The following is a 24,943-nucleotide window of genomic DNA, read 5'->3' on the forward strand; positions in this document are numbered from 1 at the left end:
TCTCATTTACCAAACCACTAATTTACAAAAACACAGACATAAAGATACACACACACACACACACACGACAGGCTTCTTTCAGTTTCTGTCTACCAAATCCGTCCACGTGGCTTTGGTTGGTCCAAGGCTATAGTGGAAGACACTTGCCCAATGTGCAACGCAGCAGAACTGAACTTGAAATCTTGTGGTTGGGAAGCAAACTTCTTACCACACACACATGCCTGCACCTATAAAACTGAGGGGCTTACAGCCCCTAGGTTTCCCAAGTGGTCACCCATCTAAATACAAAGTAGGCTCCATGTGGCCTAACTTTGGTAATCGGATGAGAACTGGTGCATTCAATGTGATAGTGTTTCATTCTTTTAATCTAATATTCTGTTACTTTTTTCAGTTATAGGACTGTGGTCAACACTCGAGCATATTGAGCGAATACCGTAAATCCTTGAGTATAGTCTGCCGCCCTTGACTATAATATGCAGGGGATTTTTAGGGGGCTGTACCTCTGAAAAACCTAAACCTTGTGTATAATACGCACCCCTTCTCTAAGTTGAGTCAAGGAGGTCTATATAAGGTCCTTGGTTTGTAAATATATACGGTAACATCCTTTATTATTATTGTATATATAACAAAATGCAAACGTGTAGCTTTTTTTGTGCACTTTGCAGAAAATAAAGTAATAACAGTGATAACGTCAGTGAAAAATAAATATTAAGTAAATTGCCTTTACATATTTATCACTTAGAAAATTTTGCTTAGAAAATATTTTTCATTTTTAACCTCATATATAGTACTCATTAGAAATTTTGAACTTTAAATTTTGGGAAAAATGTGCGGATTATACTCGAGGATTTACAGTAGATTACAACAGAAATTATACAGGAAAAAGTAAAGAATGGGGCCAAAAAAGTAAGATAATGCTGGAAAAGTTTAGGGAGAGCAGCATAGAGGAATGCAAAGCTCTAATTGTGGAGGGAACCTGTGGAAATGGCAGAGCCAGGAAGACATGGGATGAAGGGGTGAGAGAGGACCTTCAGATGCTGGGCCTCAGTGAGGAAATAATAAGGGATAAGGAGTTCCTGTGATTTGCTGTACTTGAGAGGATGTGTCAAGGTTCGTAAAACCAAGGTCAGTCATACATACAGGTATGGCCTATGCAGGTTCTGGTGTCACGTAGTGTGCACTCATGCCAGTACTGTGTAAATGTACTCAGGCCAGTGGCACATTAAAAGCACCTAGAATACTCTGTAAAGTGGTTGGCATTAGGAAGGGCATCCAGCCATAGAAACCATGCCATAACAGACAACTGGAGTCTGGACAGCTCCCGGGTTGGCCAGTTCCTATCAAACCGTCCAACCCATGCCAGCATGGAAAATAGATGTTAACTGATGATGATGATGATGATATTCTTTTATTCTTTTATTTGTTTCAGTCATTTGACAGCGGCCATGCTGGAGCACTGCCTTTAGTCGAGCAAATCGACCCCAGGACTGACCCCAGATATGATGAACTCCTTTCAGTCTCTGCCTGCCAAATCCACTCACCCAGGGCTATAGTGGAGGACACTTGCCCAAGATGCCAAGCAGTGGGACTGAAACCACAAGGATGGGAAGTGGACTTTGTAACCATACAGCTATGGGTAATGCTCCAGCATGGCCACAATCTATAAATTAAAATTGATCAAAACACAAAGAATAGAAAGAATCCTGATTATTGTTAGAAGAGGGAAGTGAAAAATTATGATAATTTGAAATCTTTGTGAAATTAATATTAAAATGGTTTCTATTTGGCGCCCAGTAACTTGCCAACCAAACTATGTTAGCTAAATACGCTTTAATTAAACAATCGGGCAATCACAGTTCTGTTCAGTTCTTATTAAAATAGAGAATAACAAGAATGAAAAACTAATATCATGATATTGATGCAAAAACAAAAAAAAAATCAAATTTCCTTCTACATATTGGCACAGAAGTGGCTGTGTGGTAAGTAGCTTGCTTACCATCCACATGGCTCTGGGTTCAGTCCCACTGTGTGACACTTTGGGCAAGTGTTTTCTACTATAGCCTCAGGCCAATCAAAGCCTTGTGAGTGGATTTGATAGACGGAAACTGAAAGAAGACCGTTGTATATATGTACATATATAAGTATGTGTGCTTCTGTGTTTGTCCCCCCAACATTGCTTGACAACTGATGCTGGTGTATTTACGTCCCTGTAACTTAGCGGTTCGGCAAAAGAGACTGATAGAATACAGATTGACCAAAACCTTGTGAGTAGATTTGGAAGTTCATCATGTATATGTTTATGTGTGTGTGTATATGTGTGCATGTGATTGTGTATAGATGTCAAGTGAGGGTTGGTGATAGAAAAGGCATCCAGCCACAGACAATTTATTTCACCAAAATCCGTCTGACCTTTGCACACACACACACACACATGTCCTTCGTCTTCTGCTAGATCATGCTTTACTTTCATTCGATGCAGCAGCTGCAGCCTGGAAGAGGACTCATGGCAGGCCCTGCACCAAATGGTTAGATGTGGTTGGGGAAGATCTCCAGAGGCCCAACATCACCTTGCAGGATGCAGAAAAGCTGGCATGAGACAGCCAGCAATGGAGAGCACTGGTTGACCTGGTCAGCTCTACACATAATGAAACCTCTGGGATAAACTGACTTGGAATGACCCCAGCTCCTTCAAGCAAGAGCATGAAGCAAATAGATATATAATCATCTATGACAAGCAAACTCAGCCACTTTTGTTAGAAATAAAAAGTGTGTGGAAAACACAATATATATATCAAAGACAAAAAATAGTCTCAACAATAACCAGCTAAACACATGCTTAGAGGAAACAATGAATAGTACATTGTATAACATAATTTACACCAAATATTGATTACCCCTTTGCCTGTTATTTAGCCCAAGGAAACACCGTTTCCTGTTGGACTTGACAAATTTCCTGTCCTTATGTTTCCATACTTAATGTATATACATTGTTAGGAGACGGTAATATTAACAGTCAATGGTGATGCTATGAAAACAAAATGGCAAACACATATCAATCCAGCATTTAGTCCTCTTCTGAAGTCACACATTTTATCCAGCATAGTTTCCACTGACTGAAGCATTCCTGGAATTCCTTTTTGTGGTAACAGGCAGCTGCCTTATTGCATTCTCTTGGATTTCCTTGACATCTTGAAATCTTGTTAGGGGTCTTCTACTTTGAAGACTGAGCCTCGGTTTCGGGGTCATAGCCGTAGAACTACGATTTGTTACCCGTTATAACCGTTTACAGAAAGTTTCCGTCATCTTCGACACAATCAAAGAAATCCAAAACAGCTGAAAAATGTTCTTTTTCAGATGATCACATTCAACAGACTTTAGTTCCAAGCACTGCAACGAACGGCAGAAGTGAACGACAATGTTATAACTTATTCTGTATATGCGGCAATGTTCAAGGTCAGATCTGTGCCAAGAGGCTTGACTCTGCATACTTTATCTCTGTTACCATAGTAACAATCCTGATACAATTTGATCTGACCTCGAAGATGGCTATTTTAATTTAATACCACTTACAGCAGATCGTGTGTGTGTGTGAGTGTGTGTGTGTGTAAATATATACATACATTCATACACACACACACACACACACACGTATATAAATATATATATGTATATATAGATATAGAGATATGTATATATATACACATATATAAATACATATATATATATATATATATATATATATATATATAGATATAGAGATATGTATATATATACACATATATAAATACATATATATATATATATATATATATATATATATATATATACGTGTGTGTGTGCACGTTCATATATATTTCAAATATCAATAATTATGTGAATAATCACCAGATATTTTTAGTTGCTTGCATGCGGTGATGTTATTTAAATATAAAAACCTTCAGAATTCGTCCAAGCTTTCAGTTTTGCTGTTATTTTGTTTTGTTGCGACAATGAAGCAATATTTCAAGTGTCAAAAATGATTAACGACCGGCATTAAGGGGTTAATGCTACGACTTAGAAGAAACATGATGTAGGATTTATTTGTTATGTTATGGATTATCTCCTGAGATATCTGCACAAGTAAAGGGGTCCTTGGCATATGTAGTACTTATTGCACAAGGTCTGGCGTAAAAATAACGAAACAAAACAAATCCTTTTTGTATATATTACATTGTACAACCACAACCAATTATAGAGGCACCATATACGATATGTGTGAAACTAATGTGTGGCACTTGGGTAACTGCCTTCTACTAAAACCTCATTCTGGCCAGTACTCTGAGATTGAAATTTAGGTAGATGGAAACTGTGTAAAAGGCGGTGAGCTGGCAGAAACGTTAGCACGCCGGGTGAAATACTTAGCAGTATTTCGTCTGCCGTTACGTTCTGAGTTCAAATTCCGCTGAGGTTGACTTTGCCTTTCATCCTTTCGGGGTCGATAAATTAAGTACCAGTTACGCACTGGGGTCGATGTAATCGACTTAATCTATTTGTCAGTCCTTGTTTGTCCCCTCTATGTTTAGCCCATTGTGGGCAGTAAAGAAATAGGAAACTGTGTGGAAGCCTTTTGCACACACACTCATACATCATCATCACCATCAGTGTTTTAATGTCTGTGCTGGTGCCATGTAAAAAGCACCCAGTACCCTCTGTAAAGTGGTTGGCATTAGGAAGAGCATCCAGCTATAGAAACCTTGCCAAAACAGACAATCGGAGCCTGGTGCAGGTCTTCGCCTTGCCAGCCCCTGTCAAACCATCCAACCCATGCCAGGATAGAAAAAAAAAAAACCTTATATGATGATGGTGATTTTCCATGCTTGTATGGATCAGACATTCTTTGTTGTGACAGATTTTCTATGGTTGGATGCCCTTCTTGGTGCCAACCCTCACCTGTTTTCAAGCCAGGTGATATTTCTGTCACTCCCTGTACAATGGAATATTGCTAAAAAAAAAAACCATGAAGGATAGGAAAGTAGTGATACGTCAGTATAATCACAGACATTTCAATATTTCGTTTCTTTGCTTCAGTGTGAGTGCAGCGGTTTGCTGATAATTTGGCACGGCTGACTGGACATTCAGTCAGCCTTAAGCTGACCAATTGAGTGAGCTTGGTGGGCAAGAGCTGGTGTGGAAACCTGATGTGTCTGCATGTGTGTGTGTGTGTGTGTATGTTTGTGTGTGCATGTATATGTGTGTTCCTCTCTCATCACATGACGATGCTGGTGTGCTTACGTCCCCGTAACTTAGTGGTTCGGCAAAAGAGACTGATAGAATAAGTACTAGGCTTACAAAGAATAAGTCCTGTGGTCGATTTGCTCGACTAAAGGCAGAGCTCCAGCATGGCCACAGTCAAATGACTGAAACAAGTAAAAGAGTAAAAGAGAGTATGTGTGTATGTGTTTGCCCCCCACCCCCACAACATCGCTTGACAACCGATGGTGGTGTGTTTATGTCACCGTAACTTAACGGTTCGGCAAAAGAGACCGATAGAATAAGTACTAGGAATAAGTACCGAGGTCGATTTGATCGACTAAAGGCAGTGCTCCAGCATGGCGGCAGTCAAGTAAAAAAGAAAAAGAGTAGTACATGCTTGAAAGCAGTTGACATAAATATACACTGAACCATTGTTATGTGCTAATTGCTGATCTGGGCCGAGATGATTACCGTCAGAACAACCTAATTGCCTGACGGAAAACCGTTGTCATGGGGTTAAAATGGCGATGACAACCACAATGATGACATCATCAACAGCTTGATTTTAGATACTCCCAAAACACCATAAGGATTTCTTAAATTTTACTTTTTTGTTTCCCAACTTTATCATTCAGCCAATCCAGCTGCATCTTCTCTGTGAAGCACCTCAACCACCTTACTACAGCCTATACTATATATTACACTCACCCTCTTATCTGTATATCATGTTTATGTTGTACATTACATAACGGCTCATATATCCTTCAACTTCTATGGAAAACTTACTCTCAAAAGCTTTACCAGAGTTTTACTACCACCAACACCACCACCACTACTACTACTACTACCTTCATCACTGCTGCTATTGCTGCCACCACTACAACTGCTACCACCATCACCACTGCCATCATTCCCAGTACTACTACTACTACTACTACTACTACCACCACTACCACAGCTGGCTTCACTCTACCACCACCACCACCACAACTACTACCACCACCACCGCCATCATTCCCAATGCAACTACAACAATAACTACTACTACTACTACCACTACTACAGCTGGTTTCACTGCTACCACCACCAACGTTGCTACTGCCACCACCACTACAACTACTACTACCATCACAACACCACCACTACCACTGCCATCATTCCCAATGCAACTACAACAATAACTATTACTACTACCACTACTACTGCTGGCTTCACTGCTACCACCACTGCCACTGCCACCACCACTACAACTACTACTACTACTACTACTACTACTACTATCACACCACCACCACCACCACTGCCATCATTCCCAATGTAACTACAACAACTACTACCACTACTACTACTGGCTTCACTGCTACCACCACCGCCACCACTATTCCCAATGCAACTACTACTACTACTACCACCACCACCACCTCATCTTCTTCTTTTCCAGATAAATATTCAATACATATGTAGCATGGGAAAGGAAAGAGACAAGTTCAACCTGTCAAATATCTCCTGAGGATTTTCAGAAACAAATCTATTTCAGACATATTTCATATTTCATTGAACTCCAGGCTTCCATAAATTTTATCCTTAAATAAAAACAAAAAAAAAAAAAAACAGAAAAGAAAAAACAAAAAAATAAAACATAACAAAAATCTTATCTTCTCTGAAGTGCTTCGTTTTTTTGTTTTTGCTGTAATCTTTTTCGATGTTAAAATGAAATATTTCTGTTTTCTGTAGGTTTCATTCCCCCTACCCACCCCACTCCTCAGCTCCAATTCTTCCATACACCCATGCAACCTCTACCCACCCACACCCCTGGTTCTTCTGCACCCTCCCCTCCTTTCGCTTCCACTCCTTCTTGTACTTATAGACCTAATTTGTTGGTTTCAAATTTTGGCGCGAGGCCAGCAATTTCGGGGTAGGGAGGGGAGGGGATAAGTAGATTATATCGCCCCCAGTATGCAACTGGTACTTAATTTATCGACCCGAATTTGAACTCAGAAAATAGCGATGGACAAAGTACCATTAAGCATTTCGTCCAGCGTGCTAACGATTCTGCCAGTTCAGAATGTGTATATACACATATACACATACAGGGTGTGGTGAATAAATGTATATATACATTGTGTATATATACATATACATATACATATACAGAATGTGTATATATATGTAGGAGTGGCTGTGTGGTAAGTAGCTAGCATACAAACCACATGGTTCGGGGTTCAGTCCCACTGTGTGGCACCTTGGGCAAGTGTCTTCTACTATAGCCTTGGGCCGACCAAAGCTTTGTGAGTGGATTTGGTAGAGTGGATTTGGTAGCTTCCTGGCTTTCCAGACCCCAGTCAAACTGTCCAACCCATGCCAGCATGGAAAACAGATGTTAAACAATGATGCAGATGATGATGATTTATATATTCTTCATTTAACGTCCATTTTCCATGCTGGCATGGGTTGGACAGTTTGACAGACGCTGGACAGCTGAAGAGCTGTCCAGGTTTCCTATTCTGTTTTGGCATGGTTTTTATGGCCGGACACCCTTCCTAACACCAACCACTTTACAGAGTGTACTGGGTGCTTTTACACAGAACCATCACAGGTCCTTTCTCACCCCTTCATCCCACGTCTTCCTGAGTCTACCCCTTCCACATGCTCCCACTACAATTAGAGATCAGCAACTCCGTGATGCAACTGTCTTCATTCATATGCATTACATGGCCATACCAGCATAGTCTTTTCTCTTGCACACTACATCTGATGGTGCTAGGACAAAATCCCACCAAGGACAAAATCCCTTCTGGACAAAATTCCCTGACAGTCAAAATCCCCCAGGATATTGTTCTTTCTATACAATAAAAATATTTTAAGAAAGTGAAATTTTGTAAAAAAAAAAAAAAAAATTAAATAGTTGATTGTCCAGGGGTATTTTTTCTTGATACCTCGTTTACTCAGTTTTTCTCTCAAATCACTTACACTCTGTTGTATAATATGAACACCGACATTACCCATCCAGCAGAGCATACTGGTTTCATTTCTTTCAAGCCTTTGCATATCCTCAGTAGTCACAGCCCATGTTTCACTGCCATGTAGCAAAGCTGTTTGTACACAGGCATCAGTCAATCTACCATTCACACAGAGGGAAGGGGCTTTTCATTACCAACTAAGGTAATATCCCTCTGAACTTCTCTCAGCCCAGTCTAGCAGCTATGCTTTGAGAACACCACCACCCTACTAACTTGGTCACCTAAGTAACAAAAACTATCTACTATTTCTAAAGATCTCACCTGACAGTTGAGGGAGTCTATTTTATGTACATTCTTTGCGTTTAATGTACCTGTACATCTGCCAAAAGTAAAGGCTACTTTGTCCGTTAGTCTTCCAGTGATTCTGCTGCACCTCTGTGTCCATAGCTTGCACTGGGAACATCTTATGGAGTTTCTCCTAACACCTTTTCTACATATCAAGCAGGGCCTTCTCCATGAAGGGATCTGTGATTTGTCTGTTTTCCTACTATTCAATATTTTGGTCTTTGTTAAATTAATTCTAAATCACTTTGATTCCAGACCTTGCTTCCATGCCTGAAATTTCTTCTCTAGTTGTGGTAGTGATTCAGCAATAAAGACAAGGTCATCAGCATAGAGGAGCTCCCAAGGGAAGCCAGGTAGTGGTGGCAGCAGTGATGATGGTAGTAGTAGTAGTAGTAGTAGTAGTGGTGGTGTTGGTGGTAGTAAAACTCTGGGAAAGCTTTTGAGAGTAAGTTTTCCATAGAAGTTGAAGGATATATGAGCCATTATGTGATGTACAACATATACATGATATACAGATAAGAGGGTGAGTGTAATATATAGTATAGGCTGTAGTAAGGTGGTTGAGGTGCTTCACAGGGAAGATGCAGCTGGATTGGCTGAATGATAAAGTTAGGAAACAAAAAGGTAAAATTTTAAAATTCCTTATGGTGTTTTGGGAGTATCTAAAATCTTCAGTTATAGCTTGGAGGACCAAGATAAACAAGAGGGGGCTAAGAACTAGACCCTAGCGGACTCCTACTTGTACACTAAACTCCTTGTTATACTCATTGGTGACTCTCACCTTACTAACAGCATCTCTGTAGATGGCTTGTACAGCTCTCACTAACCCCTCATCTATCCCTAGCTTCTGCATTGCCCACTAGATAAGGCAGTGGGGGACCCTGTCAAAGGCTTTCTCCATGTCAGCAAAAGCTAGTATTTCTCCTGCAGTTGCCTCACCAGGAAGATATCATCGGTGGTGCTTCTCCCAGGCACAAATCCAAACTGCATCTCATATATGTTAACTCTCTTCCTAATTAATTGAGCTATGACCCTTTCTACAACTTTCATCACCTGGTCCAGCAATGTGATGGCTCTGTAATTATTTCAGTCCAGGGCATCACCTTTGTTTTTGTAGCAGTTGACTATAATGCTGTTACACCAGTCTTTGGGGATGACTCCCTCATGGCCAACCTGATTAACTATACAGATGACCAGGCCATATCTCACTCTGCCAAATATTTTAAGCATCTCAGCGGTGATTCCTGATGGGCCAAAGGCTTCCCTATCTTCATATCGTTAATTGCTTTATCTTCTAAGCTACTGTCAGTTCAGATAGCTGGCCCCTCAGTTGGGCCTACATTAGGAAGGCTCTCCTTCTCCCATGCATACCCAACATTTAGTACCTTTTCATAGTGACACTTCTAAGCCTCCTTCTTTGCAGAATCATTAACTGCAAGTGAACCGTCATCATCATCATCATCGTTTAACGTCTGCTTTCCATGCTGGCATGGGTTGGACGATTTGACTGAGGACTGGTGAACCAGAAGGCTTCACCAGGCTCCAATCTGATCTGGCAGAGTTTCTACAGCTGGATGCCCTTCCTAACGCCAACCACTCCAAGAGTGTAGAGGGTGCTTTTATGTGCCACCGGATGAGGGCCAGTCACACGGTACTGGCAATGGCCACGCTCAAAATGGTGTTTTTTTGCATGCCACTTACACAGGAGCCAGTCCAGCAGCACTGGCAACGACCTCACATCCATGTAAACACATTTCTCTCTTACCACATGATTTTCTCTGATACACTGTCTTGCAATCCGAAACACTTCAAGCCTTTGGCCCTTATCTTGCAGAACATTGACAAACTCCCTCCTTTCTGCTTCTCCCCTGGCTGTGTATACCTGTCTTCTAGCCTCCCTCCTAGCAACCTGATATAGTTCTCTGCTACCATCATACTTCCAGTCCTTTCAGGCCTGTTTCTTTACTCTAAAGGCCTTGTCTACAACATCATTCCACCACCACGTTACCTTAAGACTGGTTGGGACTTTACACCACTATGACACTCAGCAAGCTGTCCCGTAGAAATTCTTAGTTGTCCTCTGTGTTACAAGTCTGTAGTTCCTTCTCCTTCTCATTAAATTTCTCAATTAGGGTGTCCCTAAATTTCTAACCATTTAAAGGATCCTTAAGCTTCCGAGTCCTTTTCCAGATTGGTCTGCTTCTTGGAATCCTTCTGACCACAATGGGCTTCCTTCAGTTTCCTTCTACCAATTCCACTCACAAGACTTTGGTCAGCCCGAGGCTATAGTAGAAGACACTTGCCCAAGGTGCCACACAATGGAACTGATCCCAGAACTATATGGTTAAGAAGCAAGCTTCTTACCACACAGCCATGTAAATATATATTTATCTTCATCACTATCTAACATCCATTTTCCATAAGCATTTGTATATACATGTATGTATATATTTGTGTGTGTGTGTGTATCTATACATGTTTTCTTTGCTAGATATGACAAGCATCATATGATACCATAGAGGCATATTTGATTAATATATCTTCTTTTTCTCACCAAACAGATTATTAAATAGATATAATTGAATACAAATTGAAAAAAAAGATGGCCATATTTACATAAATGTTTATGCATGAATGCGTTTGTGACTGCGTTTACATTTTGCAAAACCTAATACATACATATCGTCATCGTCGTTGTCATCATCATCATCTAATGTCTGCTTTCTTATGTTTGCATGGGTCGAATGGAATTCGACAGAGTTTCCATGGCTGGATGCCCATATACATACACACATGAGATGACAAAGGACCGAGATATCTGGTGCCTTGTACACAAGAAGACCTGTCTGCCACAGCAGAATTGATACTGGTGCTGGTGCCATATAAAAGGCACCCAGTACACTCTCTGCAGTGGTTGGCATTAGAAAGGGCATGCAGCTGTAGGGACCATGCCAGAACAGACAATAAAGTTTGGTGTGGCCCTTGGCTTTACCAGCTCTGGTCAGACCATCCAATCCATGTCAGCATGGAAAACGAATGTTAAAAGATGATCACATACAGATATACAGACATAAATGCACAGATATATATATATATATATATATATATATATATATATATATATATATATACTGGAAATAGAAACTGAACCAAATTCGATGACTGGCACCCATGCCAGTGGAGCGCTAACAGCACCATCCAAGCGGGATCACTGCCAGAGCAGCTGTCTGGCTTCTGTGCCAGTGGGATGTAAAAAGCACCATTTGAGCGTGATTGTTACCAGTGTCGCCTTACTGGCACTTGTGCCGGTGGCATGTGAACAAAACATTCGAGCGAGGTCATTGCCAGTGCCACTGGACTGACTCCTGTGCAGGTGGCACATAAAAAACACCATTTGAGCATGGCCGTTGCCAGTACCACCAGACTGGCTCTTGTGCCGGTGGCATGCAAAAGCACCCACTACACTCTCGGAGTGGTTGGTGTTAGGAAGGGCATCCAGCTGTAGAAATTCTGCCAGATCAGATTGGAGTCTGGTGTAGCCATCTGCTTCGCCAGTCCCCAGTCAAATCGTCCAACCCATGCTAGCGTGGAAAGCGGACATTAAATGATGATGATGATGATGATTCACAAGGCTTTGGTCAGCTCAAAGCTATAGTAGAAGACACTTGACTAAGATGTTAGGCAGTGCGACTGAACCTGAACCCTTATGTTTGGTAAGCAAATTTCTTAACCACACAGCCAAACCTACCCCTTATGATGTCCTCCTCCTCCTCCTCCTCCTCCTCCTCCTGTTTGTGATTAATTCCAGATGAGATTTCTAACCAAATAATTCCATCACCAATGGCTGTAGTTTACCAATCTTTGTCTTATCTTAAAGGAAGCAAAGAAAGAAGGAAAGATGGGCCTGAAGTTTAAGAGCAGCTGGAATAAAGATAAACAGAATCAGTCTGAGCTAATCTGGTTTAATTCTGTTATGCTTTTACTTGCTTCAGTCACTGGAATGTGGCCATGCTGGGGCTCTGTTTTAAAGCTTTTTTTGCTTTTATTTTGATAAAATCAATTCCAATATTTACTGTAACTTTGGTATTTATTGTATTAGTTTCTGTTTTTTTACTGAACTACTGCTGCTACTACTACTACTACTACTACTACTACTACTACTACTATGTTGTCGCTTAACGTCCACCTTCCATGCTAGCATGGGTGGGACAGTTTAACAAGTGCCATCCAGGCAGAAGCCTACACCAGACTTCTGTGACTGTTTTTGGCAGGATTTTTACAGCTGGATGCTCTTCCTAACACCAACCACTCAGCAGAGTGGACTTAGTGCTTTTTACGGGGCACAAGCACAGGCGAGGTTAGTTTTGGCAAGGTTTTTACAGCTGGAAGCCCTTCCGAACACCAACCACTTTATAGTGCAGACTGGGTGCTTTTAAGTGGTACCTGCACTGACAGGGTCACCAAGTAACTTGCAAAACAAAATAAAAAAGAAAAACCTTTCAGTGGAGAGGAGGTGTCTTGCTGTTGAGGAAGTATAAGGTTACTTGGCCAAGTTCAAATCCACTTACAAAGCTATGGTCGACCTGGGATTAAAGAAGAAGACACATTCCCAAGATGCAGTGGAACTGAACCTGAGACCACATGGTTGAGAAGCAAACTTCTTAACCACACAGCCATACTTGCACCTTACAATTAATTTTGAAAACAATGAAGAATTCAGGAAAACAACTTTGTCATTAAGTTAGTGTCTAAGGCGGCAAACTAGTAGAATTATTAGCATGCCAGACAAAATGCTTCGTCCATCTTTACATTCATCTTTACCATGGGTATATGGCATAGTGGTTAAAAGCACTACTAACCCCAAGATTCCAAGTTCGATTTCAGGCAGTGACCTGAATAATAATAACAACAACATTGGAAAAATACCTTAGGAATGAGAACCTAGGTTCGAAATTCCCCCCAGGACACCTGATGAAGGCTGAAAGGTATATCAGCCGAAACATTGTGTTAACAACAAACAAGATGAGGACAAATATCCATCAAATGTAAATAATGTAAATAATGTACACAATTCCTCATCTCTCAAATATAGAACAGCAATTTCTCATAGGCAAGGGCTAGAAATACTAAATTCTTCAATCCTCACAGAATCTCAACTCGCCAAACTCTTTTATCAATTCACTTCTGTAGAATATTCTTCAGTTTGACATTCTTATGCAAAGAGAAGATTCCAGTAAGAGATGTAGAAAGACAGTTCCTATATAAAACCCTGCTAACGACAATAATTTTAATCAATACGATGGTTGGAATCCTAACAAAAGAGAAGATTGAATGGGATAAACTGAGCAAAATGAAACATATCTAATCACAAAGACAACTGAATTAATAAACGGCAGCTAAGGCTGCCATGTTCAATTGGAATTTTTCAAACATATTTGGTTTTCCATTCCAATATGATTAAATAACTATTATGGACATTATAAGAATATAAAAAGTAACATTTTTTTTTTATATCTCATCTGTTTTATACTTTAATTTTTTTTTTTTAACAGTTATTTTCCATGTTAGCATGCATGGAATGTTTTCCTTATCAGCTTTAGACATTTTTATGTAACTGAAACAAGTCACTTTGTAAAGTCCGTACACACACACTTTCCTGTTGAATACTTATTTATGAATTCAGTGACAACACAAGCTGTTTTCAGTTTTAACAGAGCTCAGCAAAATGGCAGCGGCAAGAATTGAATTCAAATAATATGGAGAACAGCTCAGAACTTTGAACCACACAACCCTGAAACTTTAGATCATCATCATCATCATCATCGTCATTTAATGTCCGCTTTCCATGCTAGCATGGGTTGGACGATTTGACTGAGGACTGGTGAAACCAGATGGCTACACAAGACTCCAATCTGATTTGGCAGGGTTTCTACAGCTGGATGCCCTTCCTAACGCCAACCACTCAGAGAGTGTAGTGGGTGCTTTTACGTGTCACCCGCACGAAGGCCAGTCAAGCGGTACTGGCAACGGCCACGCTCAAAATGGTGCATTTTATGTGCCACCCGCACAAGAGCCAGTCCAGGGGCACTGGCAACGATCTCGCTCGAAAATCCTTACACATGTGGAAACATTCGCTTCAGTCCCACTGGGCAGGTGTCTTCTACTATAGCCTCAAGCTGACCAAAGCCTTGTGAGTGGATTTGGTAGGTGGAAACTGTTTGAAAATATAAGGGCACAGATCGTGTCATATAGCCAACTGGAGACGATGTGTCCTGGGGCTAAATTACAGCAACATTCATCCTAAACCAGGACTGCCATGTTATGTTGGCAAATAATCTTTACTCCAAAGTACTGTTGCTGAATATCTCTTGTTGTGAGATTTAACAAAATAGTAATTTTCTAATTTATAGATCAGTAACTAGTTGTCACTTTGAAAACTATATATTTCGAACAGGAATTTGGCAGTGCTACCTCTAGCCGAACAATTATTCTGTGCTGATGAAGGGAAATAACCTGGAAATTACGATACACAGATATTGTTTTGAGCTGAGTGGGGGTGCTAGATTCCTTTGTTTGAAAATATAAAGCCACAGATCGTGTCGTATAGCCAGCTAGAAATGATGTTTCCTGAGGCTAAATTACAGCAACATTCGTCCTAAACCAGGGCTGCCATGTTACGTTGGCAAACAATCTTTACTACAAAGGCAGTGTATTTCAACAGAAAACTGAGAGGGTTTAGACTTTTCTCAGTTGCGATAAATCCTACCATAAACAAGTTCAATTATATTTTCTATGATTCTTCACAGATAAACACTGAAACAGGTTTGACATTTATCGATAAATCTGTGAAGAGTTTCCATTTCATGATTTGATTTTGATCAATGTAGCATTTCAATCCCAATCAACAGCATTGTTATTCTCTGTGAAACTGGAACCACATGGGAATGGTCAATCATGGAATTTAATCACTGCACAAACATTTGTCAAAGGCAATTGCAAATAGGGTTATATAACAACACCTTGGCATTAAGAAAAACATCAGAACGTCTACAAGATATGAACTAGAAACACCCATGTGTATTTAGGAAATTGGATATATATATATATATATATATATATATATATATATATATATAATAATAATATTATTAGGGACAAAATCCAAAATTACAGGTAAAGAACTCAATTAAAATCAATTTATAAAAAATTAAAATTAAATTGAGCCTTATAGATAAAGTATATATAAAATATATATAGTTTTAGGGAAAATAACCAATTTTCAAGAACTCATCGATGAAAATCCACTATCACATATAGAAAAATTAATAATTAAAAGCACAATAAATGAGTATAATATAAAGTAAAGTAAATATCATAAGATAAATATAATATAATATTATATTATATTTATCTTATGATATTTACTTTACTTTATATTATACTCATTTATTGTGCTTTTAATTATTAATTTTTCTATATGTGATAGTGGATTTTCATCGATGAGTTCTTGAAAATTGGTTATTTTCCCTAAAACTATATATATATATATATATATATATGTGTGTGTGTGTGAACGAGTGTGTATATAATTCATACACATACACATATATCTATAATAGAGAGATAGATATTAAATAGACATGGGCATATATGTTTAGACAAATGAGAGAAAAGTTTTTCATGTATGTCTTTCTATTTGTGTTTGTCTTTCCAGCTATCTTGTCGTTATGTCAACACCATTTGACAAATGATGTTGGTTTGTTTACATCCCCATAATTTTGCAGTTTTGCAAAAAGAGAAAAAAAGAAACTCCAATAAAACAAGAATAAGTACCAGACTTACATTAATTTAATGGGTTAAATCTCAGTGGAAACCCTTCAAGGTGGTGCCCCAGCATGACCACAGCCCATTGACTGAAATCACCAACTTTGCTTTTCATCTTTTTTCAACGGTGATTAACAAAAAGCACTAATTCCAGGAGATTAGTAGGATTTTTATAGCACCAGGTGTGACAGACTGCAACATCTAGTGCAGGGCTTTGAGGTCCTAATGGTTGATAGTAACATTTTCCTTTTCTGGCAAAATATGCACCTAATTCAATAAAATTATGAAAGTTACTCTAATTATTATGCATAAAATGTCAAATATCTTATTTTTTTGTAGATTAAGTAGGCATAATTCACCCCTGCCTTTCAATTTCAGTATTAAAGCTACGCATAGTACTGCTGTAGTACACATGCTGCGTACATTCTTACAACAACATTTTCTTTATGCACTATAAAGGCAAAAGTAAATCTGCCTACAACTCCGTCGCGTGCCTGTGTTTCGCTTATCTTTTTTTCCTGTTTTACTACATAAATGTCACCAACTACCAACCCTGAGTAATTATTCATGGCATGTGCCTGATATATTATATATTATGTTACTTCTTGTCTTGTTAATTATAAAATTTTTGAAGTAGTTGTATGCTGTCAACTTAATGTGACAGTCCCCTGAAAGGAATAATACTACTGTTGGTTAGACCTAGGAAGCTGCACCGCTTCTTGTCGGCCTTGACACATTTCCTATGAACATAAGGACACAGGAAATGTGTCAAGGCCGACAGGAAGCTGACGTTGCCTTTCATCCTTTTGGGGGTCAATAAAATAAGTAGTAGTCAGGTACTGGGATCAATGTAATCGGCTGCCCCACCCCACCCTCCCTTTGAAATTACTGACCTTATACCAAAATTTGAAATCATTATTATGAATGAACAAGGAAGATTCTAGATGGTCAGTCAGACTGCTAGAAATAGCAGCTATATTTCCCTCAAACTACACATTCTCTTGAAAATTGGTAGACACTTTAGATAATATAGCCCTAGATATATTGTCTGAAAAAGTTATAGGTGGGATGGTCATGGCTGGAATTAAACAAGAACTACAAATATTAATGCTAAAAGAAATCATGATGAATAAAAAAAATATATACTCAATAAAAAAATAAACCATTCTGACATAAAATCAATATTGAGCAAGAATTCGATATCCTTTGTGCTCCTTCTCCAAGAACCACAGTTTGTGACCAATATTTGTTGTGGTAGTTGTTGTTGCTGCCGTTTTGCAGAACCAGGTCAGCTTTGATCAAACACTTTTGCTCACCAATTTTTTAAATGTATGGCAGCAGTTATATGTGTTCTGTGTAATTTAATAATGTCTGGGAATATCATTCAATAGAAATTATAGATTCATGATGACACAACAAATGACACAAATAAAATAATTATATTAAAATATAGCATGGAGAAAGGATGTGTTTTCACGGACATAAAACTCCATTGCCAAATGTATATCCAGATGTCCAGAATGAAACCTGTAAAAATATACACACATGCACACACACATACACACACTATTGTCGTAATCATTATTGTTTAATGTCCATTCACCATGTTGGTCTGCACAGGATGGTTTGAAAGAAACCAACAAACCAGATGACTACGCCTAGCTCCAATATTTGCTTTGGCATGGTTTCTACAATTGGGTGCCCTTCCTAATGACATGCCAACCACTTCACAGTGTATACTGCATGCCAATTTGGGAGTCTCCTGAGCAAGATTCCTCAAATGAGTAAAAGGTACAAAAGGGGGCTGAAAATTCCAGGCATTGAGTAAAAGAAAATACAGGAGAATCAATTAATTATGATTTTATTCAACGTGGCACGTGAAAAGACATTTGAGCGAGATCGTTGCCAGTGCCCCTGGACTGGCCCTTGTGTAGGTGGCACGTAAAATACACCATTTCGAGCGTGGCCGTTGCCAGTACCCGCCTGACTGGCCCTATTGCTGGTGGCATGTAAAAGCACCCACTACACTCTCGGAGTGGTTGGCGTTAGGAAGGGCATCCAGCTGTAGAAACTCTGCCAGATCAGATTGGAGCCTGGTGTCGCCTCCTGGTCCACCAGTCCTCAGTCAAATCGTCCAACCCATGCTAGCATGGAAAGTGGACGTTAAATGACGATGATGATGATGATGAGGATTCCTCTCTCAGATTCACACACTTATTACAGCGGTTATAGGTATCCAAGTTATCATCACTAACAGACTTAGCAGTTTCCTTATTGAGCTTCATGTAATTGTGAGAGTCGCATTAATTCAGAAATCTGCTCTATTGTGAACAACAAGGATTGTAAGAAAGGCAAACAAGCTGGCAGAAACGTTAGCACGCTGGGCAAAATGCTTAGTGGTATTTTGTCTGTCTTTACGTTCTGAGTTCAAATTCTGCCGAGGTTGACTTTGCCTTTCATCCTTTCAGGGTCAATAAATTAAGTACTAGTTGCATACTCGGGTCGATCTAATTGACTGCTCCCCCCCCCCACTCACACAAAATGTCGGGCCTTGTGCCTAGAGTAGAAAATAACAAGGGTTGTGAAAAAGGTCCTCAGTATCTAAGGAAACTAGTTGTGACTTAGTATCAAGGACATCGATTTTGAATGTAAAACATTCGTGCACACCATAAATGATAATAATAATAGTAATAATAATAGTAGTAATAATAATAATAATAATAATAATAGTGTGTGTGGGGGGGGAGGTAGAGAGGGTAGGCAAATAGGTTTATTTCCTTTTGATTGACAAGGTAATATCTGGCAACAATACAACGCTATCAATACATTTCTGTATCTCTTTGAAGGCAAAATCTTTCCATTGAAAAGCTACAGTTGCACGCCAAAGCAGTTGTATTATTCTCAGGGATTATTTAGTTAATAAAAAAAAAAAATATTTACTCTATAATATATTCAGTATTTTCTTGATTAAGACCAAGATTACGATATGTATAGACGTGATTGTTTGTGGCTCTTAATTGAAACAAAGAGCAATAAGCTAGATGGATAAAGCGAGGGAGTTCAATATAGATTAATGGTGATCATACAAATGAACAATAGCCATGACTCTGAGTTTCATGCAAAGGTGATATCATACACTCATCTGATGGCCATGTTATGTATCTAAGTTGAACATTTCTAAAAACCACTGCTGCAAAAGTTCAACTCTTGAGTCATAACATGGCCATCTGATGAGTATAGGAAATCCCCTACACACGAAACTCAGGGTCATAATTACCATTTGTTGATAAGATCATCAATAAATTATATTTTATGTACACATATATATGTAACACAATGTGTGTAGCAGAAACACCATGAAGCTGTGATTTTTGTCTGGAAAAAATCCTTTTATAGATGTATTGTGTTAAAAGACACAATAGACTTCTTAGCTAGGTGCAAGACTGACGGATATATATATACAAGTGTATAGTTTATACATAATCTGCATATGCTTCAGACAAGTTGATTGAATTTCGTTCCAGAAGTGACACAAGGACATGACACTGAGAAGATACAATGACAGTAAAATCTAAATCTGACTAGGAAATTAGCTCAGAAGGAAGAGTGCTGGCTTTGCATGCGAGAGGTACTGAGATCGATACCCAGATTCTGTAATGAATTTTCTTTTTGGGCGGCGAGCTGGCAGATTCGTTAGCATGCCGTGCAAAATGCTTGGCGCTATTTCATCTGCTGTTAAATTCTGAGTTCAAATTCCGCCAAGGTCGACTTTGCCTTTCATCCTTTCGAGGTCGATAAATTAGGTACCAGTTTCACACTGGGGTCGATGTAATCGATTTAATCCCTTTGCCTGTCCTTGTTTGTCCCCTTTATACTTAGCCCTTTGTGGGCAATGAAGAAATAAGATAGATGTTTATGTTGCTCTCGTGGTGGTCACTTTTAGGATGATTCCATTTCACGTAGCTCTGAAATATTGTTTCTAAACACAATACATTTATAAAGAGTAGAGACAGACAGACAGATAGATAGATAGATAGATAGATAGCGAGATAGATAGATAGATAGATAGAGAGATAGAGTGAGAGACAGAGAGAGGGGGGAGCAGATATTAAATGATGATGATGATACATAACAAAGCTGTGCACTAAGTCACAGAACCCAAACTGGTTAAAAATCCAATATACAGACGTTTTTAAAGAAGTATGTGTACATTTACATACATATAAAATATACATATATTTGAAAAGAACCAGAAGCATAAGATAGAATCTACTCTATATAAATCATTTGCTACCACTGTGGTGTGAATACACTGCATAAATGTAAACAACAAGCCATGAAGAAATCATAAAAAAAGATGTGTTTACATTTGCAAAACACATCTGTTTGCAGACTGCAGTGATGGACAATAACTTGAATGGCATATATTCTATTATATACTGTGATTCATATATATATATATATATATATATATATATATATAATACACACACACACACATTTACATGATGTGAGGTAAGGTTCTTTATTTTTATGAAAAAGGTTTGCATTTTTGTTTTTCTATGTGTTCAGCACTCCATCTCTGTGTTTTGTCATAACACAGGGCTACTATAGCTCTCTTGCAGAGGCTGCACATCATTGTAAGAATAAACTGTTAAAAATAGCTCACATCAACAATGATAAATTTAGACATAGCAATGTGTTGGATATTAGAGAATTTTTTCCCAAAATCCAAGAATCAAATATTCCACTCATACTGTGATATACATGAATATCTGTAAATGTGTGTGTCTTTGGTAGTGTGTGTGTGTGTGTGTGTATATATATATAACTTTGCTTGCAAAGATCTATTGAGGCAAGTGAAATCAAATCAAAATGGCTGATGCGGCCTATGACAGTACCACCTAATTGGCACTCGTGCCAGTGGGACGTTAAAAGCACGTCTGAGCATGATTGTTGCCAGGGCCATGGATTGGCTCCTGTGCCGGTGACACGTAAAAAGCACCATTCGAGTGTGATCATTGCCAGCGTCGCCTTACTGGCACGTGAAAAACAACATTCGAGTGTGGTTGTTGCCAGTGCTGCCGGACTGGCTCCCGTACAGGTAGCATGTAAAAAAAAAAACCTTTTGAGCACGGTCATTGCCAGAACCGCCTGACTGGCCCTCGTGCTAGTGGCACGTAAAAGCACCCACTACACTCTCACAGTGGTTGGCGTTAGGCATTCAGCTGTAGAAACTTTGCCAAATCAGATTGGAGCCTGGTGCAGACTTCTGGCTCACCAGTCCTCAGTCAAACTGTCCAACCCATGCTAGCATGGAAAGTGGACATTAAACGATGATGATGATGATGATATATATACATACATACACAAACAGACACACACACACACATAGGTATGTATGTATGAAATGTATAATTCTAAAGATGTTCATGTGTATGTGTGCATATATAGCTACACAGATATCTATATATAGGAGTGTGTGATTATTAATTTGCTAATAGCTGAAAATGTCACCTTTGCTCTCGGGGTCAATCATCTCACTGATAGAGATGCAACGAGTAAATTCATCCCTCCTCATCTCTAAAAACCGACGTATCCCTGTAAAAAACAAAAACATCCTTAGTGAGACAATTAAATATTCAACACTTCAGTCATAATACGGCTAATTATAAATAAAATTGCATATTAATTAGAAAAATACCAAGTTGGAAATGATGATGATGATGATCATCATCATCATGTAATGTCTGTTTTCCATGCTGGTATGGGTTGGACGGTTTGACAGGATCCAGTAAGCTAAAGGGCTGTGTTGAGCTTTGGTGTCAGCATTAGTATGGTTTCTATGGCTGGATGCCCTTCCTAATGCCAACCACTTCAGTGTGGACTGGGTGCTTTCTTCATGCCACTGGCACTAATAAGGTTGCCAAGTGACTTGGAAGACAGGAAAAAGACAGGGGGAAAACAAACAGACAAAACCCTATAACTAAAAGAGGAAGAAGTGACATTATGCCTGGTGTTAAAAAGCTAAAGAATGACAGAGAGACAAGCACAGGTCTCTTGCTGGATATATGGCTACCCAACTTTATATAAGGGTGGGTGAGAGCAGCTGAGAAGAAGATGAATTTGAAAAGGGTTCAGTGTGGGATTTGTACAGTAAATAGGGGATGATGGCAAATAGGGAACATGTGCAGTGAGAGGGCGAAAAGCAATGCCTTTTCTGCTTGTTTTGTCCCCGTACATTATAACATTCTTTAACCCATGTCTATTGCTCATCTCTCAATCATTCCCTCCTCTTCTCAGTTCTCACTGTCCTATGTTTCCAGAGTGACTGAAGACAGCAACGGATCTCTTCCGTTCCCCAGACATAGCTTCAAGTGCAACTAAGCATGTCCCTACACTTACGCTAACCCTCTCACCAACAATCCTTCGTATTATTCGTTGGAACAGGACCCATCTGCTTTCCATTCTCACACTCACATCACACATGAATGTGCAATGGTTTAGTGGTTAGAGTGTTCAATTCATGATCTTAAGATGGTGGTTTCGATTCCTGGTCCAGGCAACATGTGTTCTTGAACAAAACACTTCATTTCACATTGCTCCAGTTCAGTCAAGTGACAAAAGTCAGTAATCCTGCGATGGAACAATGTCCCCTTCCAGTGGGGAAACACGTATGCCATAGAAACTAGGAAATCATCCCTAGGAGTCTAAATAATTCAGAAAGGATCTTTATCCTCATCTACTTCCATCACTCAACCCTGTCTTGTAGCCTATGTATATAAATGGCCATATTGGAGCACTTATGCTCAGTTTACTCTACCATCATCCTCTGCTCCTATACAACCAGTCATCAGGCTGTATCATCATGTGTTACTCTGATGGTTAACTTATTCTTGTTCCTTCTCTCCCATGAATCCATGGCTTCAGTTATTCCTCTGCCAGTCACCTTGTATTACTTTGGAAATACAAACCTATCTCAGAATACTAAATACTTCAATCACTCCACTTTTTATCCCACATGCCACTCACCACTTATCATTGATGCCTCTGTCACTCATCCTTCTAACTCTACAAAGAGGTTGGTGATCAAGCAGAGACAGAGTGTTGTGATGTCCTTTTGGTCTTGTCAAGGACATGACACCACTCAACTGCTGGTGCCACATAAAAAGAAACCAGCATATTCAGTAATGTGGTTGGTGTTATGAAGGGCATCCAGCTGTAAAAAAAAGGGTCAAAACTGAAGCACAAGTGTAACGAGGTCTTCTGGTCTATCTGAGAGGACACTCGTAAATACATGTTGACTCTGAGTGCAATAACCTATCCAATCCATACTAGCATAGAAAAGGGACAAAAATGATGACAATGTTGAAAATTATGATAGAAGTGGTGATGGTGGTGGTGGTGGTGGTGCGTGTGTGTGTGTGTGATTATCATTGTTTACTGTCCACTTTTCCATGTTTGCATGAGTCAGATGGAATTTGTTGAGGCAAATTTTTCTACAGCTGGATGCCCTTCCTGTCACCAACTCTCACCTGTTTCCAAGCAAAATATTTTTCCATGGCCAGACATGTTTTTCACAGCAGACTGGAAACAAACAAAAATGCTTGTATGATGGTGCGACTCATTTACAATCATCACATGATGCCAAGATAAGGGTACACACACACACACACACACTTTTCTTTCTCTTGACACTTTGTGTGTGTGTGTGTGAGAGCTCATGGCTCAGCAAGATGTTTGTTTCTTGTATTTGAAGTTGCATTAAAATAGTCAGGAACATACTGGAATATATTTCTGTTGGTTATCAGTTGTCAGAATGACTGTTATTCGCCTTCACTCTCTCTTTCTCTCTGTACTTGTCTCTCTCTCTCTCTTTCTCTCCTCCTCCTCCTCTTCCTCTCTCTCTTTCTCCATGTAAACATTTATGTATGAGTGTGTTTGCATGTGATTCTCTGTGTACATGTGCTTGCATGTGTGTGTATATTATTCCATGTACCTATGCATGCATGTGCGCACGTGTGTGTGTGTGTGTGTGTGTGTGTGTGTGTGTGTGCATTATTCAAATATAAAATGGAATCTGGGTTCAGCAAGCAATAAAAATTTTATAACCCCAATCATTTTAAATATTTTCTTGTCTTCTTATTATAATTTTTTCTTGGGCTATTTTTTTTTTTTAATCTTTACATTATGAAGACAATCAAAGAGAAATCACTTGGAATCTGTTGCATTTCTGGCTTTTATCAAGATCTATTAGAAACTAAAATCCAATTATTCACAATTCCAAATTCAAAATGCAACCAAGATCTTTGATGGGACAGATTAGGTCTTGCAGTAAATAAATATTGATTCTGTGTAAATAGCTACTGATTGATTCCAAGAATGTTTGTTGAATTCCTTGAAATGGGAAAAACGGTAATAATGAATCCCAGTATCATGTCGTTACTGTCTTGTGTAATCTCATCTTACACACAGCACTGACAGCGGAACCAAACTGCAAACATTCAACCCCCATCCTATCACATATGCACACACATAAGTATAGTCGACATATTGGATATAGATTTGGTTGGCATCGTGGC

General features: G+C 39.2%; 1 protein-coding gene across 5 annotated transcripts in view; it reads right to left on the reverse strand.

Moving 5' to 3' along the window:
- Positions 1 to 24,943, reverse strand: part of LOC106875048 (dual specificity protein phosphatase 3) — an 85,573-nt gene that overhangs the window by 33,051 nt on the left and 27,579 nt on the right. For 3 of the 5 annotated variants that reach the window (XM_014923009.3, XM_089350226.1, XM_014923010.3), the window contains exon 2: positions 21,879 to 21,962. The exons of the other annotated variants lie outside the window; for them this stretch is intronic. In XM_014923009.3, coding sequence (XP_014778495.1) covers positions 21,879 to 21,962 — 84 coding nt within the window. The remainder of the gene's footprint in view (positions 1 to 21,878; positions 21,963 to 24,943) is intronic. 5 annotated transcript variants of the gene reach the window in all.

Source organism: Octopus bimaculoides, chromosome 4 (assembly GCF_046866305.1).
Source record: "Octopus bimaculoides isolate indiv1 chromosome 4, ASM4686630v1, whole genome shotgun sequence".
NCBI lineage: Eukaryota > Metazoa > Mollusca > Cephalopoda > Octopoda > Octopodidae > Octopus > Octopus bimaculoides.